Genomic DNA, 15512 nt, shown 5'->3' on the forward strand with positions numbered 1-15512 from the left:
CTAGAAAAAATAACTAATAAAAATATCAATAACACAAATATCTTCGAGAAATATTATTATACCATGTAACTGTAAGAAATACAGATCCAAATTAAAAGTATAAAAAGGAAAGTTTTGATAAAAAAGATAAACTTAATCATTTGCTCTATATTGTAGGCTTTTAATATAGTGATATATTGAATAAATAAAAAATTAACATTAATTTACATAATTCCAACAATAAAAAAACATTTTTATATTTTTTTTAAATATTTTTTCATAAAAATTTAAACATATATAATACAGTATATTTCACTATATATACAAAAAAAAAAAAATAATACTTAATTTTAGGTGCTATAAAATATTATAATTAATATATATAATAAATTAACTTGAAGCAAAATAATACAATTTCAATTCATAATATTTAATTTTATTACATATTAGTATAATTAAATATTTTGTTTTATAATTTTTACAATATTTGGAAATTTTGATTAAATTTACAATATAGAATGTATAGAATATAGATATGTTCTGTTATTCTATGTATAAGTAGAATTATTGGTATTTTTTTTTTTTTCCCCATAAATTGTTCAAATTTTATAAATATTATATTCCGGAAAATGTATTTATTAATGATAAATAAATATTAGTTATTACAACAATGAAACATAAGTATTAATAAATTAAAAAAATATATATCTATTGTAAAATTTTCCGAGTTTTACAAATTATTATGCAAACAATTTTTTATAAGAATTAATATATTTAATTAATTGAAGTAGTAAATTTATACATTCTCTATTAAATATTATATACTCTGAATGTAAATATAGAGTGAATTTTTTAATTTTTTTTTTATTGTTTTAGAAAATTATAATTTTAACTCAATAACAATTTATACCTTTTTTTACTAATGAAAAATAACTATATTGATATAATAAATTAAAAAAATTTTATTTTTAGTTAATTATTTATATATAGAAAAATATATTAACCTATTAAAAAAAAAAAAAAGCTATTGAAGGTAAATATTTTGTGGAAATATTGTATACAGTTTCATTAATTTAAAAATATACCAAAAGAAATATATATATATAGATAATATATAGGGTATAAAGTATGTATATCAAATAAGAAAGCATAACAATAAATGTTACTATTAGGAATGCTTTAGTAATTTTTATATTTATAATATTAGAAGGAATATATAATGTTTTATATATTCCATTAAAATTATATTATGCCTATAATATATGTGTACTCGTACATCAATATAAATTGACATATATATTTAAATAAACAATACCTTCCTTAAATAAACATTATGATGTTTTTATTTCCTTAACTTATATATTAATTTCATTATAACATTTATAAAGGCACTTATTTATTTTGTTCTAGGTTTTCACGCATTAAGAATTTCTCACATTTTTTTTATTAGTTAACGCTTCCACATATAATGCTCGTTAATCAATTTTAAATACTTATTATATCTTATGTATATATATTGAGAAATAAATTATAAAAAGTAAATGCTCTTTAAAGTCTTTCTAAACATTTACATATAAATAATCCTTTTCAGTTTAAGCAACAATTATTGTTCTTAAGCCTTTTTTGATATACTTTTTTAAACCATAAATTTCTATCCGTATAAATCATTTAATTCATATAAATTATGAAATCACACACAAATAATTTAATATACAGAAATATATATAATTTTTTCCTTATTAAGTTTATATATAATCCCACAGTATATATGTATATATATGTTATATTATTTTTTTAGCATATCTATTTTATATTTTATAAATAATATTATTAATATTTAATATATATAAATAAAACAATATTAATATAAAATAATATCATGTTTCAATTTCCAGAATATTGTATAATATTTATAATACTTATATATTTTAATATCTACAAACTATAATACATTCTTTAAAATGTTCAAATTTTATAGAGTATAGCGTGTTATTTATATGGTTTAAAGGACAATTAACCTAAATAGTTATATGCTTTTATTGCTCTACAAAGATATAGTATTTGAAAATTTTAATTTTTTTATATTTTTAATGCAAATTATTTGTTTTCTAAATGTACAAAACTTCAATACTTTATTTAATATATATAGTACTATTATCTATGGCGAAAAATGTTCCTTATTATATAATAACCTACATATGGATGTTCTTTACAATATTTCAATACTTTTTTTATGTAATTGTAAAACATTAAAAATTATTAAGGTAGTCATAAAAATGATAAATCTAAATTCGAAGAACAGCCAACTCAAAACATATTAATGAATACACAAACATATTGAAACTCAATGACATTTAATTTAAGCAAAACCCTCATTCGAAAGTTTACTGCCATGCCATGAAGCACCTTTTAATGCTACTCCATATGATTATATATCATTTTTTCCATTAAATATATGATCCTTCATTCTGATGTTTCTTAATTTTGTTTTATATAAAACTGTAAACTTTTCTGCTTAAAAATGTGAATAATATTCTCCTAATCTTTATTCCATTCAGGAAAAACATTACTGCTGTAATAATGTTACATTTACAAAAATATGATATTTTTTAATACTATTTTATACTATTTTAAAATTGCTGTCGTTTACAATAAAAATAGAATTTTGAATTTGAAACATCCAGATGAACTATATTACCAATTAACTAGTTTTGTTTCTGTAATAATCAGACATATTCAGGTCATATTAAGTATTATTTATCATAGAATATTGTAAAAAGTTCTAAATTATAAGTATTCAACAATAATAATTTTTCATATAGAAAATTAAGTACTGTACAGTTTAATAGATATATATTTTTAAAAAATACGAAAAAGAATATTAGAATTATTTTCGTTAATAATAATACTACAAATATAGTAATATATTAGTGATATTCTAATAGAACTATAAAAAATTCTTATATCAGTGCCACAGTGTACAAGTTAAACAATGCAAAATATAATATATTAAATTAAAAGTAAAGCATTTTATTCAACGTTATAAGTTACGTGGATAAATAGAAAATATAAAAAAGCAATAATTTTAATTTGACCTCCAATATACATATTTTTGTTTAGCTTTAATACAGTAAGAATATATTTTACTATTTAGAAGCATTTCATCCATATAAAGTATTAAAATAGATATGTAAATAAAAGGATATATTAATAATTGAAGTATCAAAACATGAACAGTAGATATAATATATAAGCAGAATTATCATTAAATTAACTAAAAATATGTAATAGTAAGAACATGACTCATATATAGGTTGCATTAATATATAAATTATAATTAATATGCTATTATATTTAAATTGTCAAAGGTGCAATAAATTATGAAGTTGACATTTTTTAATATAAGTATTATATCCAGACAATATGATATTAAAAGAATCATACATTGAACTATAAAACTAAACTAATAGAACTGAATGATACTAGTTAAAACATAATAATAATAGCACACAGTTTACACTAACATAATGTAGATAAATAATATTCATTGAATTATCCGTATAATTCCATATAATAATAAGTTCCTTGTATATTATATTTCGATTTCAAATTTACATGTGTTACTAATAGAAAATAAATAAAATTAAAATATATTTATCCCAAAATAATTTATTTTTTTATACTTTTCATTTATAATAACCTTTAAAAATAGTTTCATTATTAGTATATAAGAATAATTATATATTACAGAATGAAGTAAAATGAACTATAAATTTTAATAGACTAGTGCTTCTTATAGTAATATATACCAAGAACAATATATTTCATTTTTATAAATAGTAAATGAAATAACTTATAACATATTATTTAAAGTTAATAAGGAACGTTAAATTTTATTACTTTTACTTATATATTCAGCTTCATCCCTTGCTATTATATGTATATATGTGGTAATTCCTTTAGTGTATTTGATGTGAAAATTTTACCTATTGAATTCTTCTTTTTTAATGTTAATTATTATATTTTAAATAAATAAATTAATTATATTTGTATGAAGAAATATTTATTAAATATTATGAATATTTTTTAATTTTTTATTATTTTAAATTAAATGTTTTGAAAAAACTACAGTAACATAAAATATAAATGATCAAATTTTAAAACAAAATAATGAGAAATACAGCAACAACAACAAAAAAAATAATTTATATATATATTGTAAAAAAATTATGAATTAGTTTTTCCAAAATACTTTCATATATTTCAGAAAATCTTATTTTCTTTAATTTTGCCACATAATCATGTACTATTACATGTTAATTATGTATTATGTTTACCATATATGAAATATATTCAAATTTTGTATTTGAATATATAATACCTTAAAAAATGATAAATTATTTTTATTCTATTTCCTCATATATTGTTATTAATTAAAATATTTTTAAATGTAATGCGATAAAATTTAAGGTTTTAAAAAAAAAGGAAGCATAAAACAAAAAATATATATAAATCAAAAATTATATATATATGAAAATTTTATTTTTTTTATTAATTTTGTTTGACTTAACATAATTATAATAAATAAAACAATTATACAAAGTAAGTAGTTACAAAGAATTAATACCAATTAGTATATATATATTCTTTTTAATTTTCTAACCATTCTACATCCATTATGGATTTGTTTCAAATAAAGTATTAAAATTATAAATGATATATTTATATTATAACAGAACAAACTACGTTTTTCCATGTAGTTTTAATCATTTCTGTAATTCCATTTGTAAACTCAAATAATAAAAAGAATCATAAAATAATACATATGCTTTTTTATTTTGAATACTAAATAAATATTAATCAATTATATTAAAAATTTATTTACATACAGTGGTCAATTTCAGTAAAAACCAATAACATAAATTAAATGTTTTTGATATATATTTTATAACATATATATTAATAATTATATAAATATAATTATTATACTTCAATACCTTTTTATTATTTAACATAACATATTTTTATATTTTCATGTAATTATATTATTAAAGTTTTTTTGAATAAGTTTTTAATATATTTTGCTTATTTTTAAATATATACCACCATTGTTTTGGTATAAGTATATGTAATAATTTTTAATATTTAAAAAAAGTGTTCAAACTTATTTTCATTAATTAATATTCATAAATTTATATCTTATTGTTCAAAAAATTGTCCATATTCAATTATTCTTATCCCAAAGTGCTAAATGTAGTAAACTGCAGAACATATGTATGGATATTATATTATACTATTTTAATATTATGAAATGGAAAAATATATATTATAAATAATTACTTTTCAGGCAATATTTATATATAACATTAAGTATTATGGGTATAGTTTTGTTGACTGTACTTTACTGAACTATAGGAACCATTTAGTACAACTTATATATTACTGATTTTCATCTCTAGCAGAACAAAATAAATATAAAAAGGTAGAAACAAAATAATTAAAGCACTATATTGGTTAATATAAACAATATATAGAAAAACAACACAATTAAAAAGAAGAATACCATCAGTACTATTAATGTTTTGGTACATAAATTATTTTTTTTTTGGAAAAATGAAAAAAAAATATTTACATTAATACGTATAATAATATATGTTCTGTATTAAAAAACTCAATAAATAAGAGACTACATATACTTTAACGATAATTGTACACCATAAAATTTATATTACTTATTAATTTTACTTACATGTAATTCTTTATTATTTGCTATTTGGATTTTACTTTATATGGGGAATATGAATTTTATGTTCGAATATATATTTAACTCTAACGTAATATTAAAATATTATTAATATATATCAGATGCTTTTTTTAACGTAAAAGATGATAACAATCATATAAAATAAATATTAATGTATTCAACTATTTTATTGTACAATTATGAATTCTAATATAAATGATAATTTTATAATTACTCTTTATTGATGTATATTAATTTAAAATTTTCTTATAGATAAATAAAAAGATATATATTTTTATTTTGCTCTCGTATTTTTATTTACAGCTCTTTAAAGTACTAATGCATATTCACAATGGAAAAATGTTTACCCACGGTAATATTCACTATTTTTTAATATTTTTAAATTTAGGCATAAATTACTTATTTACCATAAAAAGTGTGGTAATGCAATAAACATGAAAATATTTGCCTAAATATTATTTATAATTTTCTTTAATTTAGTATTCTAGGATTTATGGCAATAATGTTTTTAGATATCAAGTGGAGCCACGTTTTACAAAAGTCGTAAATCATATTAAGAATATTATTAATGACACTATTATTAAGAATGATAAAGAACAATTAAGGAATAAATGCCTATATTTGGCTAGATATCTAATAGACAATAAGACTCCACCAAATTATTACATATCACAAAAAGAAATATGGGAAAAGACATTAAATGTATGGTTAAGTCCTTATTATGAAAAGCAAGATAAACTAGGAGGATGTCCTCTGATTATGGATGAAAAACATTTAGAAATTTTAGAATTAAAATATGAAGTAGATAACTTCTGTAAAGAAAGAATAACCCATCTAAATGAATTAAGACAGTTGCAGAGAAACCCTAAGTCTGATAGTAGTTATACAAGTAAGTGTGAAGAATATAATATATGGATTAGTGAAAAGGAGAAATATTTTAATACAAAAAAGTACCTCATTGAAACGTGTTACGAAAGAGGTCAAACAAAAATAGGACCAAAAAAAACATGCGATATACTGGATCCTCAAACTTTTAAAAAACAGCTTAACTGCACGCCCTCTCATCCAGTATCACCTGGTCACGTTCTAGCTGAAACAAAAAACAAGAGTTCATCTGAAGGCGAAAAAAAAATTGAAAGTAAATTTACAACTCAAGATATAAACCAACAAGTTGTACCAGATGTGCTAGAAACTGCAGCTCAACCTAGATCCCAACATGGTGAGCATAATACTCCCGAAAAAGATATTGAAAACGAACCTACAACTCTATCCCCAGGAACAGCTCCATCTGAAGCATCATCAACAAAAACAGAAAATACGCACGCTAAATGTGTACAATCTCCCCAAGCTGAATTATCAGAACCTAAATGTTTTGTTTCTTTAGATTCAGAAAAACCTCCTGATTCTACACCACTACATACAAAACCTGATGTCTCCAGAAAAACCCAGGATTTTCAAATTGTTTCTTTTCCTTCTGCAAGGTCAAATGTTGCTACAGATTTTCCTGCGGTCACTGTGCAGTCTAAAATTCCAAGTATAACTTATACTAATTAATTCTCCGTTTTAGAAGTAATTACATTATATATACATTTAAAATACAATTATAGGTCAACCACCAAATCGAACTATTGTACGCGTACCAACTATTTTAACAAGCCTTGTAACTATTATTATACTTTCTCTGTTTATTAAAGTAAAATAAATATAAAAGTTTAATTATATGAAAAACATTCGATTACTGTAATAATTTAATATATGAATCTATCATTTCTTTTTTTTATATTCTAGTACACTTTAAAAGGAATATTTAAAAAAAAAAAAATATAAAAAGAACACAAATGAAATTTCTAAAAATACAAACACCTTCACATTCTTGCACAAAATATGAATATGTAAAACATGATAATATTGAATATCCATTATATGATGATGATGAGATCACAAAAAAAATAAAAATACTTGAACATAACAAGAATAATAATATAAACGCATCGAAGCAAAAAAATATATACATACAAAATTATCATAGAAGTACATATGCAAATACTCGAAGAATACAGAAATCAAGAATGGGAATATATAAAAGGAGAATTTTTAGAAATATGCTTAGAATTCTTAACAAAAGGGGAACACAAAACATATTCTTATTTGACTAATGACGAACTAATAATGGGAAATACAAAAAGTATTAATCAAAAAGAAAAACAAAAAATATTATGTAATAAATGTATAGAAAAACATCAAAATCTTGCTGACAAATTGAAAAAGAAACATTGGTTTAATAATTTAAAAAATAATTGGAAAAGAGAACTAGCTAACTTAAAAAAAAGAGAAGAATTAAAAAATGATCCTGATGAAATTCAAAATATTCCATTTTTACAAAGAAAAAAAGATATATGGAGACAGTGGATATCAGAGAAGAGTATAATTATTAAGCGATATATTGAACAGGACTTATTTAACTATTTAACTGATGAACTCCAGATTATACCAGATGATTATGATAATGAAAAAATTAAAGATTCTTTGCCATTAATAAATATAGGAGAATTATCGAACAAAGAAGATTGCCAAGAATTATATAAATATATAAAAAAAAAATTATTGACAAAACTTTGTATCCTCGTTCTTATGTCAGTATTAGAAGAATGCAAAAAAGATCAGTACATTGAAAATAATGAATCACATTTGGATAATTACATAATTGAATTTAAGGAAAAAGAAAATTCAGATAGTAAAAAAGAATTTATACAAAACTTAAGTGACCTTAACCGAAATTTTTTGGGAAATATGGAAAATCCTGATTATACAACAGACGATAGCTTTAGGAAAGAGATAGAAAATTACATAATAGGAGATAATACAAATGCAAATTCTATGGAAAAGTAGAATACTGCAGACACATACTACTGAATTATGTAAAAATACATTTTAAAAATTTATAATATATATTCTTAATATATAAGGATATTAATTTTACGTAAGCATGTAGCCTATATGAATCTTATTTCATAAATTTTATGAATCACTACGGAAGCAATGAAAAGAATAATTTGAAAGAATACTTAATAAAAGAAAGAGAAGCGAACATGAAATATGAAGATTGAAATAAAGATGCATAAATATATTTCAATTATATATACTATTTTTTATTTCTTTAAGATTATCAATATGAACTTTATATTGATATTTGATTAAATATAAGTAACAAGATATATATATATATATATATATAAAAATTAAAATTATATTAATGTATTCCAAGAATATTAAACTTTTAGGAAAATAATTAATACGTCGGAAAATAAAAAAAAGCAAAAACATTAATATTGCAATACATTTTTTTAATTTATATATCAGAATTACTTATAATTTTAGAATTCTATGTTATTTCATTATTTCTATATATATGGTTATTTGCATATTTATAAAGATGCTTATTTGTATCCTTCAAAATATTCCTATCAATTAATCATTTAAGGATTTAATTAATATAAAAAAAATTTTAATAAAAAAAACAGATATACGTTAAAACACACGAAAGCATAGTGAAAACATATATATAATTTATATAATTTAATATATTATAAAAAACCATATGTTATATACATAATGAAATACTTCTAGGTTATTATGATTTAATAGATAATCGCATTATAAACGTTTTAATTTATAGTAAGTTTGTAACCCTTTATTTGTTATATATCAATATATTTTTTTTAATAATATACATCTTCTCACAAAGAAAAAATCATATTTAAATGTACTGTCCCTTCATAAAGAATTCAATTTTTTTATACAACAAATAGTGTAACTTAAATGAAAAATTTTATACATATTTATAGATATTTATGATATTCAAGTATCTTTTTTGATTGTATAACTTTTATAATTATAAATTTAAAAAATCATTGAACTAACTAAAAAGCCTAAAACATGATAATAATGAAATTATTCTGAATACATAGTTTTTTATATTAACTTGTAATTTATATTCGCATTTAAAAAAAATGTAAACAATTAAATAAAAAATATTCTTATATTTTTTTTACTTTAATATCTACATTATTATTTATTAATATTTTTATAAAATAAGATATATAAAAGTTAAATATTAAAAAAATGTATAAATTAAACAGTACTATATGAATTTCAGAGCTTTTCTAAAACCAGAAGGATATGAAAGAAAATATAAATATTTTATAATAAATTTAAAAAATATGATATATTTTTACATTTTAAAAAAAATTTATTAATTTTAACTTTTATCTTTAAATTTTTTTTTGATTTTTTGTAATTACTTAATTGTATTTTTCTTTTTTCTTCTTGTCTAATAAGATTAGTGGTTATTTTTTTTATATTATTTTTTAAATCATCTCTTATATATTAATATTTATAAAAATAACTAATACTAGATTTATCTGTGAAAATATAAAATTCATTTTATATACGTAACAATTTTTAACTACTATCATATACGAAAAAAATAGGCAGATTACAAAATATTATTTACTGTTTTATATTATGTAAATCCCATAATAATATAACTTAATTTATGAATTTTACAATATCATTAATTCATACATAATAATAATAAATAAAATTGCTAAAAATATATTAATCTAAATTAATTATAATTATTACCATAGGTTAATACAATGCTAAATGAAATAGATATATGCGTCATTGTAATGTAATAACCTTATAATACATAAAACAAATATATTATTACATATTAATAACATATTATTAGGAAAATAATTATTTTTAGATAATTATATTAGCATTGTCTTTGTTCCAACAATTTTGAATATATTCAATAGAATTTATATTTTTTCTTTTTGTTTTACGAGAAGTAAATATATAGTTCTTTTAAAGTATATTCTTTTAATTTATATAAGATTCATTCCATTAGATATTTTTATACATTATCATAAAATATAAATATTACATGCATAATTTATTTATACAAATTATACATTACCAGAATAATAAATATTTATGTTTCCTTTTATATTTTATTTTTTATATATGATATGGTACTTAATACATTTGTTAATATAACTTTAGTCCTATAAATCTACAGTGATTATACTAAAAATATATTGAATATTAAAAATAATAATAGAATATTGGCATACATAAACCTAAAAATGTAGTTATTAATTAATGTTAATCTCATAACAGCACAACTGTAATTCATTGCCCTCTATTCGGAATTTTGACAACAGAATTACTTTATTAAACGAAACGCATATATGAGAATTGAAAAAAGATATATTATTGTTATAAATACTAAAATAAAATAACAGAGGATATCTTACGTAAAATAAATTTAAAACATGTTTATTTAAACCATTATTATAATAACTTTTCTATATTAATCTCTATTTTTTTCAAAAAGTAAAAGAGAAATCGTTCTACGTATGTACTAATAATAAAAACAATTTTTGTTTTTATGTAATTTTATATATTTTTTTAAATATATTTAATTATTTCATAAATATATTAGTACAATTAAAATATAATAATATACAAGTTATATATTTTACTAAATATATGATCTTAAGATATTTTACAATAATATGATATATAAAAAAAAAAAAAAATTTATTATTATTCTCTGAGATCTTTGAAATATACATTTATATATAGTACAACATATAAGACACATAATAGAGATAAATAAAATAGCAGTGAAATAACGGAAATTGAAAAATTTTATGATATTTCTTTTATCAATTATTTTACTATATTGGATAAATAGAACAAAAGCCATAAATTTATTTTTTAATTGGGCTTGTCATATTTTGTCTGTAAATATAAATTTTAGTTAATATATTAATTTATATTTTTTTAATAGTCACATGTATAAATAAAATTCACTAATATATTTTACTAAAAGCTTTAGGCATAAATTTTTTTTTTTTTATTAATTTATAATTTTAATTAATCTACGCTGTAATAATATCTAATTTTTGTTTATATAATTGTTATATTTGAAATATAATCATATATATTATACTATATCAAATGTTATAAAGATTAAACTGCAACCTTAGCTTCTTGTGTAATAGGATGAAAAAAAATAAGAGATTGTTTTAAATTATATGACAATGTCTATTTCTAGAATAATACATTCATACATAAAATAATAGTTTTAAGCGAGATATTTTTAATTTAACGGAATAGTACTTATTTTCATGTATTATAATCGTATTTAATTTAAATTTATTTTTCATTTATTTAAAATATAATTTCATAAGAATTCATGAAATTGAGATTCCTAAAGGGCCCATATATTATTATAACATATTTTTAATATTAACTGAAATAATTTGAAAGGTGTCATTCTAACACTAAAATAAAAGTAAAAGGGAAAATTCTATACCTATAAAATAAATAATATTTATCTATTTATAGTATTTTAAAAGGTAAAAAAAAAATTTTTAATTAGATACTCAAATATAATTGGCAATTTATATGAGAATACTTTAATGTTAATTCATTTTTTTCTATAGCATATAAGTACATTTATATAATTTTCGCACGAATAAAAATAAAAGGGAAGAATATTCATTACTATAACTGTATTCTAGATACAATAAAGAAATTGTGTTTTTTAAATTATCATGTTTACAATTAGAAGCTTTTATATTGTACTGTACAAACTATACAACCTCATATTAATTTTAACTAAAAATTAAAGTGGTGATTTTATTATGAATTGTGTTTTTAAATTCTATATATGACAAAAAGGAATGCATCACATATAAACATAAAGCGTAACATTTTTTCACTTAGGTAAATATCAATATGACGTTAATTTAACTTTTGCTGTTTCATTCACGTATATTTATATACAATGGCTCAAACATTTTAGGGGGAAGCGTAAGATTTATTTGTTTATTATAATATTTATATATATCATAATATTTCATTAATTTGTTGTTACATAAATGAAATATATATTTTTATTAATTAAAATATAATTTTACGAATATATATTATTATTAGTAGTAGTATATTTTATTTTATTATTTTTTTAAAATAATTCGTGTAATTACATCTTCAATATAAAACGGAATAAGGGGGGTTAGTTAAAATGTTAAGAGTGATAGTATAAGTCCTATATAACATAGTTCTAATACTAAATATAATTCTTTATATATTCCTAATACTAATTTTATTACATTATGTCAACAGATTGGTATATATTTAATTGAGATTAAGGATAAATATTATTCTGATAATCTCAAACGTCGTAAATACTTGAATTACCTGATAAATTCAGAAAAAAAAAATAAAAAGAATAATAGTTACATTTTGTTTAACCCCTATAGAGATATTTCGTCTAAATTAAATAATATATGCATACAAAAAATAAAAGAAATTGATACTGAATCTTTAACAAAGCTTGAATAAATATACGGTTATTATAATTATTTTAGCAAACTTAATTGTAAAAAAACATGTTTCTACTGATAGAATTTGTGGTAATTTTAAGAAATGTTATAACATTTACACGAATAATTGTGAAAAACATCAAAAAAGTAGTTAAAATGCTTTTTGCGAGGAGTTAATCAATTGTAAAGAAGCATTTGATAATAAAATTCACATGGTAACTCCTTGTACTGTTTTACCACATATTTATCACTTATGCAAATAGAATATATATTTGCTGTCCGTTTATCCAGAGCTATCGTATTACTAGCATCATTCTCTTTATTTTTTCTATATAAAGTTAAAAAATTATAGTAAATAACGTGAATATTCTAATACAATAAGTATACCCATTTTCACAAAAATTTACAGGCACAAAACATTAATATATTTAGGTATATATACATGTTTTGTTTCATATAGTTTACTTTATTGAAATCATGCTTATATAATAGCTTAGTTATGAAAAAAATAGTTGAATTTAAAGAAAAAAGAGAATCCTTACAAAATATATATTAAGTATTAGATAGAAAACTTAAAGGAGGTTCTTATAGTATAGGATATCAACCACAATGCGATCCTTGATATAAGAACTACAGTTTATATTATTTGCAATACAAAATCTAATACTCATTGGTGCAAAAGTTACATATAAGAGGATATTTCTTAATAAATGATAAAAAAAAAACTAGAAATGTATACAAGCGCATAAAAATTAAAAAAAATAACACAGCAATTATTCAAACAAAGGGTTAACATAAATACAGTACTACTGTTTGTGTCAGTAGAAAAAGGTCCACTTATATATGAATTTTTCATTAGAATAAAAACTACATAATTTTAGTGTATAAATATATAGCACAAGGTTGTGAAATGAATAATGATTTTATTACACATTAATATATAGAAGCGTTTATTAAAGTAGTATTAATGTGAAAAGAAAAGAATCAGAAGCTTTAAAAAAAACACCAGTAATATTATTGTGCAAATAAAAAAATAAAATTCATAAAATAAAAACATTATTCAAAAATTTAAAAGATTATATATATATTATTTATATCTTTAAAGTTTCATTATCATTTATCTAGTTGCCGATAAACAGAATTAAAAATTTAAAATATGTAAAAATTATAGTATTGTTGTTTTTGTATGGTATTTATTCTATGTAACATTGTAAAAATGTTATTTATATATGTAGTTAAGAGATATTTATTCTACTAAATCTCTAATTTATATAGCAAAACTCTTAATATTTAGTTTATAATTCATATATATGTTCTTCTAAAGCACTATAATTAATTGTCTTTTTTTCCTCTAATATATTTTATACATATAACATCCGAAGTAGTAAGAAAATCTTCTTATGAAAAATAACAAACATATATAAATTTATTACATAATTATAAAATTTTATCTAATGTATATTATAAAATAACAAATCGTATATACATTTCTATATTGCATTTTTATTTGCTATATACCAAGAAAAAAATACAACAGTTATTTCCATAAAAGTAATAGCAAGTAACATTATAATACCTAAATAATTAGAATAGTTGAAAAGAAATTCTTTTTTTATTCAGGTTTCTAATAGAATTCCACTATTTTGAACTCCATGTAAGTCATTATATATGCATTATTGTACATATTACATTTTAAAAAATCAGACTCTTTTTTTGCTTTATGTAAAAACTTCAGATACATTTCTAATAACCAAATTATAAATTTCAGAACAGGAATTAATATTAATTATTCTGCGTAACTATGTGGTATCTTGTATTTTACCATATATCTGTAATTTTGTTACTAATTTAGGTATGGAAATGATCAGATTACTCATAATATCACATTCAAAATAATAAAACAAAAATATTTTTCATTGAAATTATTTCATGTTACTTTAAACATTAGCATGTTCGTATTAAAAGGATAAACGAAAATATATTTGAAATAAGGAGATAATTAATTTTATGTTTTATAATAATAGTTTTATAGTAATCATAAATTTAATTCGGAAAAAAGACTTCAGCATACGCTTCCAGATTATAATAAATATAAAAATACTATATAGTTTATAATATTTATTTAATCATAGATTTTAATTTTACTACATATATTATATATATATATATACATTTTGTACATCATTATGTACATAACTAATAAAATTATAAAAATATTATTGTAACATTTTGTTCCTAATTAATTTATGTAATGTCATCTTGCAATGTTTTTAACATAATCTATATAAACTATTTACTCAGCTCACTTACAAATTCAACATATTTTAATAATTTATTTTCTATAAAAAAATAATTTCAGTAAC

General features: G+C 19.4%; 2 pseudogenes across 2 annotated transcripts; both read left to right on the forward strand.

Moving 5' to 3' along the window:
• Nucleotides 1-6074: 6074 nt before the first annotated feature.
• Nucleotides 6075-8632, forward strand: PmUG01_00018200 (annotated as a pseudogene). The gene is given in 5 exon segments: nt 6075-6095; nt 6224-7277; nt 7545-7553; nt 7568-7773; nt 7787-8632. Coding segments are annotated over 5 exon segments (2136 nt in total).
• Nucleotides 8633-12848: 4216 nt separating this feature from the next.
• On the forward strand, nt 12849-13705 carry PmUG01_00018300 (annotated as a pseudogene). Its single transcript is given in 5 exon segments — nt 12849-12863; nt 12950-13216; nt 13231-13347; nt 13361-13486; nt 13610-13705. Coding segments are annotated over 5 exon segments (621 nt in total).
• The last annotated feature ends 1807 nt before the right edge of the window (nt 13706-15512 follow it).

Source organism: Plasmodium malariae (assembly GCF_900090045.1).
Source record: "Plasmodium malariae genome assembly, contig: PmUG01_00_5, whole genome shotgun sequence".
NCBI classification, from domain to species: domain Eukaryota; phylum Apicomplexa; class Aconoidasida; order Haemosporida; family Plasmodiidae; genus Plasmodium; species Plasmodium malariae.